This window comes from Populus alba, chromosome 16 (assembly GCF_005239225.2).
Source record: "Populus alba chromosome 16, ASM523922v2, whole genome shotgun sequence".
Lineage (NCBI taxonomy): Eukaryota > Viridiplantae > Streptophyta > Magnoliopsida > Malpighiales > Salicaceae > Populus > Populus alba.
In genome coordinates this window covers 14,771,901-14,792,674 of record NC_133299.1, presented here as the reverse complement: position 1 = coordinate 14,792,674, position 20,774 = coordinate 14,771,901, and the positions used below count along the sequence as shown (strand labels likewise).

At 27.7% G+C, this 20,774-nt stretch overlaps 2 protein-coding genes across 2 annotated transcripts; one reads left to right on the top strand and one right to left on the bottom strand.

The window, feature by feature from the left end:
* The first annotated feature begins 4,058 nt into the window (after window positions 1–4,058).
* On the top strand, window positions 4,059–7,629 carry LOC118056127 (protein LURP-one-related 15). Its single transcript, XM_035068246.2, has 3 exons — window positions 4,059–4,510; window positions 4,591–4,815; window positions 7,341–7,629. Exons 1-3 carry the CDS (start codon window positions 4,232–4,234, stop codon window positions 7,485–7,487), a joined length of 651 nt encoding a protein of 216 aa, XP_034924137.1. The 5' UTR covers window positions 4,059–4,231; the 3' UTR covers window positions 7,488–7,629.
* Window positions 7,630–12,984: 5,355 nt separating this feature from the next.
* Window positions 12,985–15,536, bottom strand: LOC118056161 (protein LURP-one-related 10). The gene is made up of 3 exons (XM_035068283.1): window positions 15,258–15,536; window positions 13,370–13,600; window positions 12,985–13,128 (listed from the first exon to the last, which is right to left on the bottom strand). The coding sequence occupies exons 1-3, from the start codon at window positions 15,534–15,536 to the stop codon at window positions 12,985–12,987; spliced, it is 654 nt and encodes a 217-aa protein (XP_034924174.1).
* Window positions 15,537–20,774: the final 5,238 nt, after the last annotated feature.

Here is a 20,774-nt window from a genome sequence, read left to right as displayed (position 1 = left end):
ATTTTTTCTATTTAATTATCAGACTTTCATAACATGTATCCTGGCTTGACGGGTTAACTTGATTTGATGGGTTGACCCAGTTAACTTTAGGTAAACCCGTTAATTTTTTCATTTATTTAGTTATCAAACTTTCATGATGCGAATTCCAGATTTGACGGGTTAATCCAGTTAATTCATTTTTTTTCTTTTTCTTCATTAGTTTTTTTTTTCCTGTTAGTTCTTTTTTTTATTTTTTTTCTTTTTAATCAATCTATTTAATTATCACACTTATATGACACGACCTTGCAGCCAGACCTACATGCAAGACTACTGGATCTGGTATTGCAGTCACCCCCACTTAAACTTGGGTCATGCAAGTTTAATGTTATTATTAATATTATAAATATTATTTTTTAGGTCAGGTGTTGCAGCCAAACTCAAGAATATTGGGTTTGGCTGCAACGCCTGACCTAAGAGTAATATTTATAATATTAATAATAAAATTAAACTTGCATGACCCAAGTTTAAGTGAGCCTCACTGTAACACCGGACCCAGGAATATTGGATGCGGGTCTGGCTATAAGGTCGTGTCATAAAAGTGTGATAATTAAATAGATTAATTAAAAAAACAAAGAAAAAAAATCAACTGAAAGAGAAAAACTAATGAAGAAAAAGAAAAAGAAATTAAATTAATTGGGTTAACCCTTTAAAGGGTTAACCCAATTAATTCATTTTTTTTTCTATTTCTTCATTAGTTTTTTCCTTTCAGTTGATTTTTTTTTCTTTGTTTTTTTAATTAATCTATTTAATTATCACACTTTTATAACACGACCTTATAGCCAGACCCCCATCCAAAATTCTTGAGTCCGGTGTTGCAATTAGGCTCACTTAAACTTGAGTCATGCAAGTTTAATTTTATTATTAATATTTTAAATATTACTTTTAGGCCAGGCGTTGCAGCCAAACCCAAAATTCTTGGGTATGGCCTTGCAAAAAAACCTATGATTTTTTAAATTTTTGTTTTTTTTTTTATATATTTTTATAAAAAAAAAAAAGACCCGCGGCATAGCGCGGGTACCAAGGCTAGTTAGCCTATATGGCATGTCGTGTCTTTAAAAAAAAAAAAAAAAACAGTCAACTGGGCATCATTTCAAGAAACAAATCAACAATGGCAACACAATTTAATTTATTCGTAAATGATGCAACTTGGAGCATCTTTTGCATTTCAGAATGTGAGCAATGAATATAAAATATAACCATATATACATATCCACTTGTCACCTTTTGCCCCCAACAATTATTGGTACGAGCTTATGCTTTTAACTACTTTCTCTTTTTGCTAAAACAGTCAGCTGCAAATCATTTCAAGAAGCAAATCAACAATGGCAACACTGTTTTATTCGTAAATAAGGCAACTGGGAGCAACTTTTGCATTTCAAAATGGATAAAGAAAGATAATGACAGTATATTGCAAACCGTGTCTGATCCACTTCCAGTTGCAGTGGTGGACGGCTTCCCGTTGCAATATGGTGTTAATTAATTATTAAGCTATCCCTTTTCCATGGTGACCTGACCAAGGAGATGGGTTTTTCTATTTAGCAGCCAATGTCTATAGTTTCAAACAAGGCAACCGACCATTTACTTTCAAAATAATTTACATTAAAAACGTGCCTCAAACACAAAAAAACTATTCATAGCTATGGTAACATTATGATTTTGCTCTTTAAAGAAAAATGAGGTGAGTTGATGTTGGGGGATAATACAGTCATTTCCGGTTGACTATTCTTATATTTTTTGGACACATTTGTGTAAAAACTATGATTCATTTTTTTTTTTATTAAAACTTTATTTTAAAATTATTTTCTTATTTAAAAAAAAATCTATGTTTCTCATAAAAAAAATATATTTTTATTAATAAAAAAAAAAACAAAAAATATAAATAAGGAAAAAAGAGTTTCAATTAAACATACATTTTGCTTGAGATAGACAAGGGTGTTACTAGCTGCATCATTCAAAAAAACAACGATCATTTAAGATATTATATGAAACAACTCTCAAGAGTTACCCTCAACCTCTTAATTTCTTAGTATAGACTTATATTATGGTTCCCCTAGCCTCTTAGAATTTTATTTTTTTCAAGTTTGAGCATGAAACCCTGGCCTTTTAGAATTGTCATCTAAGCATGGCTTCTCCTTCATAGTTTTTCTAACCTTTTAGAAATCTTTTCAAGTATAAACATGAAACCTCACTTTTTTAGAAATTTTTCTAAACATGGCTTTTCCTTCATGGATTCCTCTCGATCCCTTAAAAAATTTTCTAAACATGGACATAAAAATGTTTTCTAAATATGACTTCTCCTTAACAGAATCCTTTTTTGCCTCTCATAATTTTTTCAAGTATAAGTTCCTTTTCTATGGATTCACTCTCCTTGGCCTCTTAGAAAAACATTTAAAGTACGAGCTCCTTCTGCATGGATTCTTCCAATAGATTCCTTTCACCTAGTATTTTCTAAGTATGAATTTCTTCATGGTTTCCTTTACATGCTTAGAAATCTTTTTCAGTATGGTTCACACTACTAAATACATGTTCTTCGATTAATTATCCTGGGATTTCCACCCTTCTTCTAATCCGAGAAAAAGAATCAACAACACATTCGATAAATTAAGTTCTGGCATATTTTATATACAAAGACCTTACCCCTTACTTTAAAAAAAAAACAAAAAACAAAAAACAAGGTTTAATCAAGGCAACTGAGCTATTTACATTTTAGTACATCATCACAATTTTTTTTCATTTCTCTACACGCCTTTTTCTCTCTTGTGTTGACCTTTTAAAATATACAGGCATATGGCCCGTAAACACAATCAAGGAAGGAGATGGATTTTTTATTTAGAAGCCAATGTCAACGGTTTCAAACAAGGCAACTGAGCTATGTACATTTTAGATTTGGTTACTGTGTATTTGATAATATGGTTACGATGCTTTTTCAAACATTTTTACTACAATCTCGTTTGGAATTAATATAAGGAAAATATATTTAATTTGAAAAAATATTAAATTTATTTTTCTAAATATTTTTCAATAATCTTAAAATACTGGTATTAAAAAAATATATAAAAATATAATCATTTTAATATATTTACTTTTTAAAGTTTTTTTCAGGTATATTTTAAACTTAATAGTTGATTCTTGATTGTAAATTTTAATTAATCACGATGACTGTCCTCTGACGCATACCTCACGTCCGTTGTTTTTTCAAAGTCCACGTTTTGCACAAAAGCATCCATGGACATTTCCAAGAACTGAGAGTATGGGAATGAAAAAAGAAAAAAGAAAAAGAGAGGGAAGTACATACGCCATGGATGGTGACCATGCGAGCTCCGAATTCAACACCGATGGTGAGTTCATGAACGGGATGTAATCTTTTTCAGTGAATTTCAAGAGCACAATTCATTTTTCCAAAAAACAAAACAAAACAAAAGAAATATCGAAAAGCAAGAAGAGAAGGATCATTAAATGCTCCACCCAGAAAACCCAATGTCCACTCCACACCATTTTCGCTAATGCACGTCCTTTCAATCTATGACTCTTCCCCCCTCTTTACTCCTCGTTTTTTTGAAGTCTTCTACTCGTTCTCTCCCCACTTTCTGTCCCCATCTCTGCACATGGCGACGATATATTGGCTTTTGGGATTACCTTATCTCCGTGTCAAATAAAATCTAAATTCATCCTTTCATTGTTTCACACGGTAATATTGGTCCTTTCTTTTTAATATTTTGTGGGATGTAATTGTAGTTCCCAGAAAACTGGATATGAGAGACGAAGCACATAAATTTAAAGCGAAAAAATCCCCTATAAAATAAATTTAAAAAGACAATTTGAAGCATTAAAGGATGAAATAGAAATGAAGAAATATTTAAGGATTGAAATTGTAAGAAACCACAAAATAGAGATGAAGACAGCAAACTGTCCTAGGTGCCATCATTTGTTCACAAGAAAAAAACTCATAAAACCGTGTCTGCCAGCTCCACTGCTATAAAAGAAGAGGCCTTTCTTATTGTTGTAATTTTGAAAGAAAGACTGCCCCTTTTTTTATTTAAAGACACGGCATGCCATATGTTAAGTGGCACTATAAAACACATCCACCATTCCCCTCAAAGACTACTTCTAAAACCATCAAGACCTGCATAATATAGAAATTTAACTATTTTTCTCTGTTTAATTCTTCAAGTAATATTGTGTTTTTGTGATTATGGCTACTGGGCAAGCACCAAGCAACCCCGTTCCTGCTATGAGAACATACCCGCCAGTGGAGCATCCAGTGGTGGTAATAGGGCCACAGTACCTGGCACAGTACCCTGTTGAACTTGCCGTCTCCACAAAGCTATGGAGTCTTGGAGAAAATGATTTTAAGGTGTCTGACATTAACGGCACCCTCATCTTCCAAGTCAAGAGTAAACTCTTAAGCTTGCATGATCGTCGTTTTCTGAAAGATGCTGCTGGGAACACCCTTGTCAATCTCAGGCAGAAGGTATGCTTAATTGATCATTTCATTTGTTTTCTTCTTCTTCTTCAATGATATGGCTTGCTGCGTGTTATCCTTTTCTCCAGATAATGACCATGCATCGAAGGTGGGAAGCTTTTAGAGGAGAAAGCAAGGAGGAGAAAGACTTGCTTTTCACAGCCAAGAAATCAAAGCTGTTCCAATTCAAGACCGAGTTAGACGTATTCTTGGGTAATAACAAAGGAGAGGTCCCTGATTTCAAGGTCAAAGGAGGCTACAGCGAGAGTTCCTGCTCTATACTTCTTGGAGATTCCAATACCATGCTTGCACAAGTAAGTTGGACGCTCTCATTCAGTTTTTAGTCTTAAGTCAACAACTATTTAATAGGTAATTATTGTTTAACTAGATTTGTGGCTGGTGGAACAAAACCAAATTATAAAAAAAAAATATAATGACAAGAAAAGAAATTTAAGATTCGAGTTATTGGTTAAATTAATAATTTTAAAAAATATAACAATAATAAATAAACAAACAAAAAAATAATAATTAAAAAAGTTAAGAAAAATAGTTTTAAGCTAACTTGGATGATAAAAGAAGTGAATACTAAAGATAAAATTAAAAAAAAATAATAAGTTAAACTGGAATAACTTCTAAATTTTATGAACATTCACATGAGATGAGATAATCTTATATAAAAATATATATATATATAAAAAAATTAAAGATCAATTCCATACCTCTAAAAAAAAAAAAAGGAAACAGATGAAGTTCAATATCTAATAAGGAAAATAATGAAAAATGAAAATTACAAAAAATTTAAATTTTGGAAAAGGTTGGAAAAACACTATTCGAGCCCACCCAAATAAAGTTGCAAGATCTTTAACCTAGTGGTGATATTAGAGTGACCATGTTCAAAACAGATTAAATAAAATCGTAAAACTCAATTATCAAACAATTTAATATTAAATAATGAAAATCAATAAAGTATTTTAACAAAACAATGAAAAACAAATATGAGGCAACCCAAGTTCACCCATAAACTCACAATCATGAAAATCATAAAATCCTTTAACCGAGTTCAACCAAAAAAAGCATAATTGCTAACAAATTTAATTTTAAATGGTGAAATCATGAAAAATACACCAATTTTAAAAACTTGTCAAAAAAATAGCAATAAATAAAATAATGATCGAATTTCATAGGAAAAAAACCATGAAGGATAATTGTTTAGAAAAAAACAACCCAAAAAATGATCAGAACCTAATACAAAGGAAAGGGAAGAAATTATGAAAAATAATTTTCAATAAATCAAATGTTGAACAATAAAATTAAAATAATCCAATTTAAAATATAGACAAAAAAACATTAATTCATGTTAACTTTTAAAACTGACGACTCTAGTTGTGAACTCGAGACTAACCTCATAGCAATAAAAAATTATATGAGTTAACCCGGGTTAACCCCAAAATCCCGTGATCATATGAATAGGATCAACATAACCAGTGAAAGTAAAGGAAACAAAAAAGGGTAGAAAGATAAATTTCAAATAAATTAAATATTAAAGGATGAAATTGAAATATATTGATTTGAAAAAAGAATCTAGAAGAAAAAAATCAACTCAAGTTAAGCTTTTAAATTAGTAACTTTGGTAATGAACCTAAAACTAATCTCATAGAAGGCATATCATAAACAATAATAAAGTAAAATTCTAAAAAAAAGAGGTTTAAAATAAAAACAATGCCCTTGAATAGCATTGGAATTTATAATAAAACTAATGTGAAATGACAAAAAAAAATAAAAACATCCTTATAAGAGAGATATGTTAATTTTGTTATCAAGGATATTAAAATAATTATACTGTTTTAAAAAAATTAAAAAGATAAAAAGCCTTTAATAATAAGCATTATATATTTTTTATTATTATTATAGCGTTAAATTAATAATTTTAATGTACATAAAATAGAAATGACCTGTCTAACTTCATAAAATTTATAAAAAAAATAATTGTGTCACTATTAAAAGACTACATAACTCTTAATGCTTAACTCAATGTTTTTTTTTTTAATCAAGGGTAATTTTATACTTATACTATATGATGAATAGTGTTTTGTGTCTTAGTGATTGGTAACTTTTTAAGGGGAATTATTTTTTGTTAATTCAATAATTATAGCTTTAAATAGTATCAAAAGACCATTGCTAAGAAACATTAAATATAGTGGTTTGCATCCAATAGACTTTTAATTACAATTATTGTTATTTTATTTATGATGCTATAATTTAGTAAACTTGACTCGGGCAAATTTATAGATCTTGAGATCAATTAAATTTTTTTGTTTTATAAAAGAAATAAAAATGATATTAGTTTAAAAAAACCTAAAAAAGAAAAAGATCGACTAGTTATGATTGAGTTTTACTTTGATTAACAGAGTCACGGGTTATCTGAGTTTTTAAAAAGATTATACTAGATGAATTATCCTTTATTTTTATTGAATGCTGACCTAGACTCATATTACATTCTAACATGATGGGTAAGGTTTTAAAAAAGCGCACCCTACAAGTTTTTTGAAATATCTTCACATTAGATATACTATTTTATGTTTTTCAATTTACCTTTTTGTACTTTCATAACATAGTTCAACGATTACTAAGAACAATAATATTGTTTGAGAATTTCTTTTATTCACACCCGCACTTAAAATATTCGAGTTTTACATTTTGGTTAAGTTGGAACTTGTTGCCCTACCCTTTATTTATTGCAAATTGAAAGGCTTCTAATTGGTTAATATATCCTATTTTAATCATGAAATTTATCTTCAGAAGAGCTCATACTAATATTGTTTTTTTCACGTAAATGCAGATGCATAGAAAACATTCTCTCGCAAGTACTATTTTGGATACAGACAGTTTTGGAGTGACTGTGTATCCTAATGTTGATTATGCCTTTATAACAGCTCTTGTGGTGATTCTTGATGAGATCAATGCAGATCGCAGTGGCGAAGATTAAATACAACTTTTATTTTATTACGAGAGAAATTTCCAAGTTTAATAGCTCTTGTTTGTTAAAATAAAGACAATAATGTCTTATGGCTTTTTTCTAATGTAAAATGTATGTCGTGTATCAAATAAAGTGTAAAATATATTATGTTTGTTAGGTTTTATAATCATTTATAGGATATATTTTGAATTCTAATCAAACTCAAAAATTAGTAGATAAATTTGAAATAAATGATCTTTCGATGAACTTCAAATTTGTTTGGAATATTCTCAATATGAAAAACCCAATAATTAATAACTTAATTAGTTTGAAATTAATGATTTTTTTTTTTATTTTTTTTTTTGAAGAGACAACTTTCTAAGCAGAGAAATTGAGACCCACAAGGATATATTGGCATTAGGGGTGAGGAAAAAAAACTGAAAAATTGATTAAACCGGAAAAAATAACTGAATTGTAAAAAAAAATCGATTAAAATTTTGAAAAAATCAACCGGTTCGATTTCAGTTTTATAAGCCTAAAATTAAAAAAAACTGAACTGAATCGAACCCAAACAAAAAAAAACAGAAAACAAATTGAGCCAAACCAAAAAAACCGAGCCAAACCAAAAAAACCAAGTCAAAATCGAGCCAAATCGAAAAAACCAAGCCAAACCGGTTTGAACCGGTTTTTTTTCTAAAAAACCAAACAGAACTGAAATTAGTTGATTTGAACCGGTTGTGGTTCAATTTTGATTTTTTTAAAAAAAAATTGATTTAGTTTTTTTTTAAAATAAAAACCAAACTAAACCAAAAATGATTATTCTTAATTAGCATGGCTGTATTCTGTGTTGGTTTGATGATATGTCTCAATAATCCACTCTCCACTTCAACATATATTGGCATAAACTTTATCAGCTTATTTTATGCTATTACCTTTTCTTTTCTTTTTGGCTTTCAACTTATCTTTTATAAAGATACCTCAAACTCTTGAAATCTTTCCATATAGATTCATTCCCACGTTTTATATTATTTAGTTATTGGATTAATTTTGATGATAGGAAGGAGAATTTTAAGAGTTGTTAAGTTCGAGTCTTATTATTTGTATTTAGACATATTGATGATATACCAATTAATTAAATGCATGCATAATACACTTTTTAGCTGTTGAATTGGCTTGGGCGCTAAAAACATTATTCGGTTGGAGTTGCTTGGTTGGAGTGTTGTTATTAAGACATGATAATCTATACATAAAATAAATCAAAATAAATTATAAATTTAATTTTTAATAAAATTATATTGAAAATAAACTATTAATTCATTATTTTACTATTTTAATGCTTTGAGAGAAGATGAACAATGAATTTACACTTTTTTAGTTTATGTTAAATAGAAAGTTGGTTCTGGGTCAACATAATTTTTTTTTTAATAAAAAATAGAATGTTTATGCATTGTTAATGTGTTTTCTAGAAACAAGAAAAATTCAAAGTCTTGATCATGAACTTGACTGAATTCAATAAGATAAGCATCGTGTGAAGCCTTGTGGCAACCTTTGACCCATCTAACATAAACAAAACTTGATTTTCAGTCATTTTCTTACCAAAAAAAAAAACCTAAAAAACATTCTAGCAACTTCAATAATAACTTCAAAGTAGCCTTTAATCTTCTAAAAAGGAAAAAGAAAAAAAAAAAACAAGAAACATTCTAGAGGCTTGACCAACATTTTTCTACCAAGATAAAGGGTTAAGAACACTATAATGGAACTTATCATGGTAAATGGAAACCAAGAAACCAGTAATAGCTATTTGGGTGGTGGAATTATGGGCAATTGTTCCGCTTCGTCTCTCATCCCTTATTTTTTAGCGACCTTCTCTGTTTTTTCAAACTTAAAAACTGAAATGTGAACAAAATGGAATCTTGAATCCAAACATAAAACCTTAAGAAATAAGGATAAAAAATTAAATTTACTCAATTTATTAATTAAGCAAGTGATATCATACATTATGCAATTCATAACATACATTAGATTTCTAATTATTTGAAAATATTTCAATTGGTCTATTCTCTTTTTTCTATTTTTGGACAGATGTACACTTATATCAATTGATATTTTTATAGTGTTATTGTAATCTTTAGAGAATTTCTTAAGAATTTTCTCAATATAATAAAATAGGGACAATATAAATCCATTATATTTCTTAGAACTTTTTATTCTTAATATGATATTTGCAACACTTAAATCTTTCATATCAAGCTTGTTAGTTAACATTTTTCTAGTATACTTAATCATGTGATCATTGCTGCCTAAAACTAACATATCATCCACATATAGACATACAATAACGTAACTTTTATTTCTGTTTCTCACATAAACACATTTATCTACTTTATTGATTTTGAATTCATTTGATAACATAACATTGTCAAACTTTTCTTGACATTGTATAAATGCTTGATTCAAATCATATAATAATTTAACAAGCTTACAGACTTTGTTTTCATATTTATTGATGACAAAACTCTTGGCTTATATTCCATGTAAACCTTTTAGGTCATCATTTAAAAAAGCTATTTTTACATTTATTTGATGTATTTCAAACTTATTAATAACTGCAATGGCTATTAACATTCGTATAAAAGTTATTTTTGACATGGGTGAAAATGTGTCAAAATAATTCATATCTACTTGTTTTCTAAAACATTTAACAACAAGTCTAACTTTATATTTATCAATAGTGCAATAAACTTTCATCTTTCTTTTAAATATCCACATATACTGCTTTTCTACAAACATACCACTCTTAAAAAGTATAAATTTATAACTCTAAAAAGCCATTTTAAAATCATTTTTGCATAATAATGAGTCATGCATTAAAATCTTTCTAATACCAGCAACATGCAATACATTAAAATCTTTTCTACAAACATACTACTTTTAAAAAGTATAAATTTATAACTCTAAAAAGCCATTTTAAAATCATTTTTGCATAATAATGACCCATGCATTAAAATCTTTCTAATACCAGCAACATCCAATACATTGTTGAGGGTGAGAAGCATTACAGAGATCAACTTTAGTATACCCTATCCAACACTCAGTACCTCAGAGGTTGATGAGTTTCTCATGTATATGTTTTCTCCATCCACTTTTTTTGTAAGTGGAAAACATTCTCTTCTCACCACATACATATCTTGTAGAACTAGTGTCAACCTACCACTACTCAAAATTGTTAATGAGGTTGGCTTTGGAAACAACACAAGATAATTTAAGTTTTGAAACTTTATTAGTAAGGTGATCAACCTTATTGATATTGGCTTAAGCAATCCTTTTTGTAGGGATTCCTTATTTACCCTTATTTATACAATATTTGGTTCCATGCCCAATCTTGTTGCAAATAAAGCACTTGTCATTGATCTTCTTGGCAATTCTTTTACCTTTCACAACAAGCTTCTTTTGATTTTTGTTGTGGGATTTTACTACTTGTTTTACAACATTTGCTTTTAGGGTACTAGAATAGTTGATTCTCATTTTGGATAATTTATTTTCATCTTTTATCCCCAACCTTAAAATGAAGTCTTTAATTCTTATTTCATTACGCTTATACTTAATATAGTTCTTGAAGTCTTTTCAAGATGATGATAATTTTTCAATGGTTGCAACCACTTAGAAAGACTCGTTTAAAGACATACATTCAACATGTATATCATGTAAGATTAGCTAAAACTTTTGATCTTGTTTTATTACGTTTCTTGAATAAACCATCTTGAAATCTAGAAATTTACTGACCATGAGTTTCATCATACCAGCATCTTTAACTTTATATTTTTTTATTTAAAGCTTTCTATAATACCGATTATGAGTTTCTTGATCTTTTTAACTTTTAAAATTTACTATAAGGGGAGGGGGTGAAGGAAGAATTTCTAACTTGAATTTTTCAGATTTTACACATTATTTCTCACTTTATTTTTAGTGTTTTTCTTCTCTTTTTTATGCTTTGACTTTTCTCTTAAATAAGAATTAATTCTTATTATTATCAATCTTTAATTAGCCATCATAAATCAAGAATTATATCTAAAAAAATCAAGGGTTTTTTTAGTAGAAAAACTACGGATTGTTTTAGATTAATTTTTTATTTACCTATAATTTATTTAATTAAAATATATTCCCAATATATATTTCTATTTAATCCCATATTTATTTGAAGTTGACGTGGATTACGTTGTAAGAAAATATAGCAAGCCTTTTTCACTTTTTTAACATATTTTGAATTATGTTCATTTGACAATTTAAATTTAATAAAAATATTAAATACATATAATTTTCATTAATTTTTTACTAACTTGGCAATATTAGATTTTATACTTAGTTCAAATTCTAATAAAATATGAAAGAAATAACGTAATGGTTAACAAATATAATTTTAGTCAAGTTACAAACGAAGCTTTCTTCAAAGTACTTTAACATGCTAATCAAGACTGAAATTTATTTTATAGATAACAACTTTAAAAAAAAAAAATTAATGACGTGTCCGACTAAAGTCCACATCTATTTATGCAAAACATATACTTAAAAAACCATGCCACTAACAAGTATTAACAAAAATACTTAATTGATTGTGTTTTGAAAGTACGGACAGGAACTCAAAGTTTGTATGAACTACTTTTCCATCTGTAGCATTTTTATTTATTCATGATATATTTTTTAGTAAAAATTAATTAAATATGTTTATTAGATATAATTTTTTGAAATAGAAAAAAAAACTTATCTTGCTTAAATTGAAAATAATAAAAATAAACAATATGTACTTCTAATTTTTATAGTTGAGAATTTTAAAACTATTTTGATGTTTTGTGTGTGTGTCTATATATATATTGAAATATTATTTTGGAATCAAATCAATCAATTAAACGTGATTTTATCACTTCCATATAGGAATAAGAATATTTTCTTTTACTTTTTTCTTTTTTACCCATAATTTTTAAACTCAACCTGGTCTAAGTTTCAGGTTTTGATCGGGTCACTGGGTCGTCCAGGTCAATCCCTATTAAAAAAAATTAAAACGACGTCATTTTAGTATATAAAAAAGTTAATAGAGTGCAACCAGATTTTGTCAGGTTATCGGGTCAACCCGCCAAGTCAGCCGAGTCAAACCGGTTCATGATTTTTTCTATTTTTTCTTCAACTCGGTCCGGTTTCAGCCCCTGATCGACCGGGTCCCTGGCTGGCCCGCCGAGCTGGCCCGGGTTTCAAAACTATACTTTTACCCACTCTCTTGTAATATAGAAATGGCTAGCTAATATATAACATGGTTTATAGTGATTAAGAATTTTTTTTTTTTTTTTTTGAAATAGCTTTATATATCAAAAACTTTATTTCAAATTATCAATTAAGTCGAGAATATTGAAAGACACGCCTAAAAGAACATCTAATAAAAAAAATCATATATATCAATGTTTCTAGAGCAATAAATTAACAAAAACATCTTATCATCATCCTGTATAAGAAAATTGATGTAAAATGAAATTTGAATTTAAGTTTTGTCATCATTATCCTCGGTCGCATCAAGAATTACCACAAGAACTATTATAAAAGCATAATCAACATTTGGGCTCACCGTTACTTGAAAATCGTCTTTCCACCTTATCGTGGATTTGAGATTGTGTTGCTGATGCATCTGAATTTAATAAGCAACACATTAGAAGTATTTTCGAATACATCTTCCTATCTCATTCTGACAAGAGAGGGTGGGGAAAAGCATTTCAAGAATATATTTTTTTAATTTATTTTTTTTATTGATATAAATATTCAACCAGTTTACATGTCGACTAATAATATAAGAATTATTATTAAAGAATTTCAAGAATAATTATTAAAGCACTTGAGTGCTCCAAAATAAAAACAGGTTTCGAGCTTACTTGTGCAACAATGGTGTTGGAATTTCCAAGATATATAGTGCATGAACTATCGATAAAAGCTCCCTCGATCCTAAAATCAGGAACGCTTTCTGTCGTGTTAGAAGGGAGGAATACATGTAACTTGCTCGAAACTAATTGGAATAGTGATGACTGCTTGACTGAGAAAAGTAAATCTTTCTGCTCTATGCTTTCTCCTCTGAAAACCTCCCACCTTCCATGTGCAGTCATTAGCTAGAAATATAAGACGAAATGCATAATTAATCCCCTAATATGGATAGTAAATGAAATTATCAATAACATTAATGGAAACAAAGAATATTGAACGAGAAAACCCCGCATCCTATGTAGAATGCCGAAGATTTAGCATGTAATTATAAAACTTAACCTAGTTTATGAACTTATAAAGTTAACCAGTTTAAGTTAATTCAAATTAAATCAAAATGATTTTATTTAAGATTTATTTTTAAAAAAAATATTAACAACAATGTCTTTATTGATTTTTTTAAAAATCAAAACAAGTTTCATTTAGAATTTAAATAATCAATTTTTATTTAATTCAATATAAAACTCAAATTAAATTAATTGAATCAAGTTTAATAATGCTGTAAGCATTCATTAAATAGCTCGAGAGAGGCTTAATTTAAAAAGTATCAGTTATTTATTTAGCTATAATAATATTTATGTTTAATTATAGATTTGTGTGAGAGGATCCCTAATTAAACTTCTATACTATACCATGTTGTTTGCTTTCTTTTTTATTTATATTCCTGTTTTTTTTTGTTTTCTTTACCATATTATTCAACAGTGTGACTAATAATATTTTAACAGAGATTCTAAAAGAACAAATTCATAATATTTTCAGATGATGCAATAGAAAGAAACATGTAAAAAAAACTCCAATTAAGTTTGGAGTATTTTATACCCTAAATATCTTTACTCATGTACTATATATTTTTTGTACAAATAATGTTTTATAAACTAATGCCCTTGTGGCCATAAAAAAAATTACAATCAAGAAATTATTTAATTAAAATATTATTTAAATTTAAAATTGATGCATGTAAAAGAATATTATTTATTTGAGGATATTAATTTATCGAGATTATATGGTATTTTTTAAAAAACAATTAAAGAAAAAAACACTATTCTACAACATATATGGGTATTGATCTTCGAATATACATGCCATATTCATAAGTTTTTTCAAACGACTTTGGATACAAATTATTAAATAAATAATATAAATTATATTTTAAAACTTCACTTATTATTTTAAATTATTATATTAAAATAATTCTTTCACACAAACTATCATGACCACATAACCTATCTAAAAGGGGGTTTTAGTTAATAAAGTCATCATAAGTGTGTGTTGGTACATTATTATTTTAAATAAATTCCTAAAAATATTTACGAGAAAATGTTTATCGAATTCTCAATCTTTTGATTAGTTAGATTTAAAGAGTGTCTCTATGCAAGATACACGGATTTTTGTATTAAGAATGGCATTCGAATTATTAATAATAATTTCTAATTACTAATAAAACTAATTAAATATTTTAGTTACATGAACATTCAATCTTTTGTTTACATTTTAGATACTTTGTTGAGTATTAATTAGATTTCAAAATTAATTTTTTTTTTTAAATGTGCATATGTCTGCATGCATATTAGAATCCAACACCTAATTGACTATTATTTTCTTAATAATTTCATTATACCAAGTCTTAATCAATTTTTTTAATTTTAAATACTTTATATAGCCAAATTTTCTCTCTTTTTTAATTTATGTTTTAGTCCCAGTGTGTGTGTGTATTTCAGCACCCAAAAACAACAAACAATCTAAAAATCAAATAGCAGAACCGATCGAGAGAACAAACAAGCCTACCTTATGTTTAAGAGAAACAAGAATGTTACCATATGCGTCTTGTAAATATCGTATATCACGAACTGTTGCGATCTTGCTTCTGACTTGGAAAATGAGATTTCCATCTTCATCAGTAACCTTACAATCATTCATTCCAAGACTGAATGTTTTCTGCATCATTTCTAGGTCTACGGGGTGCTGCGTCACGAACTCTTGCCCTATCACCATCACTGGGCTCTCAAGTGCCGCATTAGCTGCCATTTCCCCTGGAGCTGGCTCGGGATGTTGCCCGGTAGCCATGATCATGCACTCAAACAAGGTGGTATAAGCAGTATGGTGAATCGTGTGGTATTTTATATTTATAGAGTGTGTAAATTAGGAGATATATACTTATGGATGCCTATATATAAATGTGGTGGACAAGGTCTTATAGGGAGGGATTGACAACAAAATATATTTGTATCACAGCTGGTAACAGGTGCTGTTCCTTCCTAAATATACAAAAAAAAGTTTTCTAAGTATTGATGAATATATATATCCCTTTTTTCTTTTTACCCAAATTGGGTCTTGCTGTGATTTTTCTATTTAGTGCGTTAATTTTGATAGAAAATGATAAACTCCTTAACTTAATTTATTGTTATGGTCAGTGTATCATAACTGTTACACTTTACCATTTCAATGCTATAAATTTATTGAAATTGCTGGTTATACAATGCATTAAAAGTTTTATATATTTTCTCTATAACAAAAATGTTTTATAATATAGTTTACGGGAAAATGCTAGATAAGCTTAATCTTAATACTTTTATTAGACTTGATCATTTATTTTTCAGTTGTGTAAAAAAAAAAAAAAGTTAAATATTCAAATAAAAATAAAGAATATTAAATAAATACAACAAATAATTTTTATTTTATATGGTGATGTTTTCTTAAGTGTTTACGATAAATTCTAAACAAGAAAACTATGAATTGATTAGAAATATTAAATTGTGATTGGAGGTAAAACTTACCCTCCAATTAAATGCAATAGGGATCTCACTTTTTTATTATTATTTATCTAAGCATGAGACCATCTTTCATCATTTATTATTGTATTCTTAATTTTTAATTTATCCATTTTAAAGTGAGAGACTCATTAGTATTTTTTATAAATCTAAATTACGAAGTGGGTTCTCATTATAATCCATAGTTTTCTTAACTATCACCGAACATCTTCAACAATTTAATTCTTAAGACTTTTTACAACCTTAAAACTTCTTCTTTAAATATCATCCCTTTAACGTTTTATATATATAATCTAATGCTAAATGCATCCTTAGTCTTAAATCAGTTCTTTTATTAAAATTAAAACATCAAATTAAATATAATTATGAAACTTGACCCAACCTGATAGATTAATATAAGTCCTCGACGACCCAGGATTTTGGCCTAGTCTTAAACCACAAAAAACCTAAAGATACAATTGGCTTGGTCAAATCTAGATGACCCGCTGAGTCAACCCAAAACCCAGGTTATTTTTTGATAATCGAGGAATATATTAAAATAGCCATTTAGAGGATGGCCAAAGTAGAACAACAAGAAGTTATTGTTAAAGAACATAAAGATTGCTAAAAACAATGTAAAAGTTGAAAAAAAAAAAATAAAAAATACTCAAGTAATTGTTAAATGGTCAGCCACTAAGAATCTAAATATTGTCAATATGTAGAACTCCTATCCACTAATTATTGTTGTTCGTCCAACTCTGGATACTGTCTGAACTTCTGGTAATCAATACAAATGGTCAGCCACTAAGAATCTAAATATTGTCAATATGTAGAACTCCTATCCACTAACTATTGTTGTTCGTCCAACTCTGGATACTATCTGAACTTTTGGTAATCAATACAACTAGACCAACAATCAATGCAATGTTAAAGTAAAACACGCTTTATAATCTAGTTAAATTTCCTTGAAAACCAAATTATTCCTAGTTAGCCAAATACTCCTAACACCTTCCATGTTTTCCTTTTAAATTTGCACTTGCTCATTGTATGCCTTTGAAAAAATAGCTCATTGAAAGTTTTCAGGACATGTAAAGAGATACCCCAACAAAGAAATGAATTTTAACAAAAAATTCCAAATAAACTTGCATTAAATTAACAAATGGTCTGAAGTTTCTTTGATTATCCACACAAAAGAACTACAAGATTGATCAACTAGAAGTACTCGTAGGCTAAAAAGAAAGGATCTTGTACATAATCTATTTTGCACAGCTAACCATAAAAATGTTTGAATCTTTGGGGGCGCTGTAAAACAATACTCTTGAACTGTTTTTTAATTTTTTGATATGAAATAACTATATATAGTCTATATTTATATGGATTATTTCTTAACTTTTGGATATGCAATAACTATATTGCATTTCATGTTTTATATTTTCTTATAGCCTATATCCATATGTATTTTTTTTTCTATTTTTTCATGTTGATCCGAATCGACCTGTATAATCTGGGACCTGGCTTCTTTAAGTCAACCTCTAAATGGGTTTAATACCTATGAAATTAACTAAGACACTTTTACTTTGAATTAGGTTTTTTCTGTAATGTCCAAACTACTTTTTCTACGAGGCATCTTTGTGGTCACATGAGAATACCTAGAAGTCTACCAATTTTTTATTTTTCTTTTTTAAATTATAATTAACTAGATATGTTTGTTAAATTATATTTATTACATTGATTTTCTTTTCACTTGATTCTTTAATTGATTTTTTTTTATTTTCTTCATTTAGTATTTTATTTATTTTAAGTCTAAATGTCGTTCATCTAAGTATAAGATTTCAACTATATTTTTTATTTTTTGGTTTTTCTTGATATTATGTATTTTTTTACAAATAAAAACATAAGGGTTAGAAGAAAATATTTGTTATTGCATTATAACTTACTTTACAAATTATTTTTTGCTTGAAAAGGCGTTAAATTAATGTTTTTAAGGTGTTTTTGGATTATTTTGATGTGATGATATCAAATATATATAAAAAAAAATAAAAAAAAATACATTATTTTCTTTTATGTATTTTCAATTGAAAAACATCTTGCACTACAATACCAAAGACACTTCATTAGAGGTTTCAAGCATATACATATCAATATCTCATTAAATTAAATTTAAAAAAAATGTTTTACTATACCCCATATCACTATTCATTAGAATAGTAATTTGATAAAATTGCCCATAGCCCAAAAAACCTTTAAAATAGGCATTGGGGGCAAGAAAATATTTTCATTGTGATGTAATTGTCTTTAACAATTTGTGCAAGGTTGGGTTAGTAATTTTATTTTATCTTTGTATAGAGAAATTACTAATTTAACCCTAAAATAAAAAAATAGAATGTCTTTCAATTAAGGGCATTATGGTCTTTTACTTTTTTTAAATAGTAAAATTATTTTGTTTTCCGGAAAGACAAAATCAATATAACTCTTTCACAAAGGTTTTTTTGTCATTTTATATTGATTTTATTGCTAATGTGAAAGTTACTCAAGGGCATTATTATATTTTACCATACAATAAATATTATTAAAAAACTTGTTAGCATGTGAGTAACACGAGCCATTGAGCATACTACCCCTACGTCATTCATGCAGTATGTGCGAGTTTGTTAGGTCACCAAACACTATTGGTTATGGTTACATTTGAAAGGTCTTAACAACCCCTTCGTGATGGGACGGTGCGTGCGCCTAACACTCTCCTGATTTAGTGTTGATCACCGTTTTTTTTATTCTTCTCGCTATTCTCCTCAAATTCCATGCTACACCATTTAAACTTTTAGATCATCCCCTTCAATTTTATTTTCCTTTCACATTTGGTCCATGTTAGTTTGATTACTATTTTTTATTTTGAATAATCTATGAAATAACAATTGTTTTTTTTTAATTCCACCCCCTTTTATTTTTATTCTTTCAAATTTAGTTCATATTCTTTTGATTGCTATTTGTTTTGTTTGAGATTATTTTTTAGATTTTTGTATAGTTTCATCCTCGTTGGGTTTTTTTTTTCCTATCAAATTTGATCCGTATTCTTTTTACTGCTATCTTTTTTGCTTTGGCAAGTTTTTTAAATTGATATTTTTTTTTTCATGATTTCATCATTTAAAATTAAATTAGTTGGGAATTAAGCTTCTCAATTGAACCTCAGCAAATTATTTCATAAGTTGTGAGACTTAGATATTAGACTAAGTTTAGGAGATTCACTAGTGTATGCTTGTTTTTTTCTCTTTCTATTGGGTTATCTTGATCTTGTGCCCCTAATCACAGGGTTAACGAGTTCATCTGAGTTGACTTATATTTATTTTTATTGTTTTTTTAATTAAATATTTTTCATTTTCGTCCTTCAATATTGGACTGTTCAATAATTGAGCTTCATGATTTTATTCAGTTTGCTTTCAGACGTGGTTACCCTCGTGTCACGACTAGGTTTGAGATTTTGCATCTTGATCCAAGTGGGTTTGTATCGAGTTTTTTTTACCTTTTTTTAATTATTTTTTTCTTAATTTTCATCCTTAAACATTTTATTTGCTAGAAATTGAGCTCCAACTTTTCTTTTAATTTTATCTTCTATGGAGTTATCGTATTCTTATTTGATTTATTAGAAATTGATCTTCAAACTTTTTCCCTGCTTTTCTTTTTATGAGATTAAAAATTAAGCTTTATAATCTATTTTGACTTACTTTTCATAGTAATATCTTGGTCTTATAATTAGAGTCGTGAGTTTTCACATTTTAATCTAGGTTAAATCAAGCTATTTTTATTTTTTTATATAAGAAGTTATCTCAATCTCATGATTCGGGTCACAAGTCCTTTAACATTGAGTGTTTTTTTATTGGATTGTCCACATCTCATGACCTGGTTCATGGATTAAGCAGGTTAACCTAATTGATTCAATTTTTTTTTTTTAATTTTATCATTTAATATTGTGTTTGATTGATGATTAGACTTTATATTTTTTTTTCGGTTTGTTTTTTATTAGGTTTTTCTTATCTCATGACTAGAGAATAGTGCTTAATGAATTTGGTTTGCTTTTTAGTTCATTTGAATGTTTTTGATCTAAATTGAATTGTTTGATTTAAAATAAGAAATAAGATGAAGAAAGTTTAAATTTCAAACCATACCAAAATATCATAAAAGAAAAAAATCCTAAGCTCAAATCGAAATTATAACCACATGATGAATTTGATTTTTAGTCATTCTATCAATTCCAATAGTATTTATTTGAAAAAAACAATTGAAACTGTATTTAAAATTTAAAATTTTTATATTAAAAATTATTGTTTTTTATGTTTTTAGATTATTTTGATATGTTAATCTCAAAAATAATTTTTAAAAATTAAAAAAAAAATCGATGCATTTCCAAGCGAAAAAACTCTTTGAACCGCTATTACAATCTCAAACAGGTCCATATTTGGTATGTTTGAAACAATGTTTTATTAAAATTTGAATTTTTTTTATTTAATTTTTTTTATTTTTAAAATTATTTTGATATATTAATATCAAAAATATTTTTTTA

What these genes read in the sequence shown, in the direction of transcription:
- LOC118056161 (XM_035068283.1), bottom strand. Translation starts at nt 15,536, where the DNA reads ATGGCTACCGGGCAACATCCCGAGCCAGCTCCAGGGGAAATGGCAGCT. An exon ending in TTGTTTCTCTTAAACATAAG is followed by an intron (nt 13,601 to 15,257) that starts GTAGGCTTGTTT and finishes TTATATTTCTAG; the next exon opens with CTAATGACTGCACATGGAAG. An exon ending in CCAACACCATTGTTGCACAA is followed by an intron (nt 13,129 to 13,369) that starts GTAAGCTCGAAA and finishes TATTAAATTCAG; the next exon opens with ATGCATCAGCAACACAATCT.
- LOC118056127 (XM_035068246.2), top strand. Translation starts at nt 4,232, where the DNA reads ATGGCTACTGGGCAAGCACCAAGCAACCCCGTTCCTGCTATGAGAACA. An exon ending in TTGTCAATCTCAGGCAGAAG is followed by an intron (nt 4,511 to 4,590) that starts GTATGCTTAATT and finishes CCTTTTCTCCAG; the next exon opens with ATAATGACCATGCATCGAAG. An exon ending in CCAATACCATGCTTGCACAA is followed by an intron (nt 4,816 to 7,340) that starts GTAAGTTGGACG and finishes ACGTAAATGCAG; the next exon opens with ATGCATAGAAAACATTCTCT.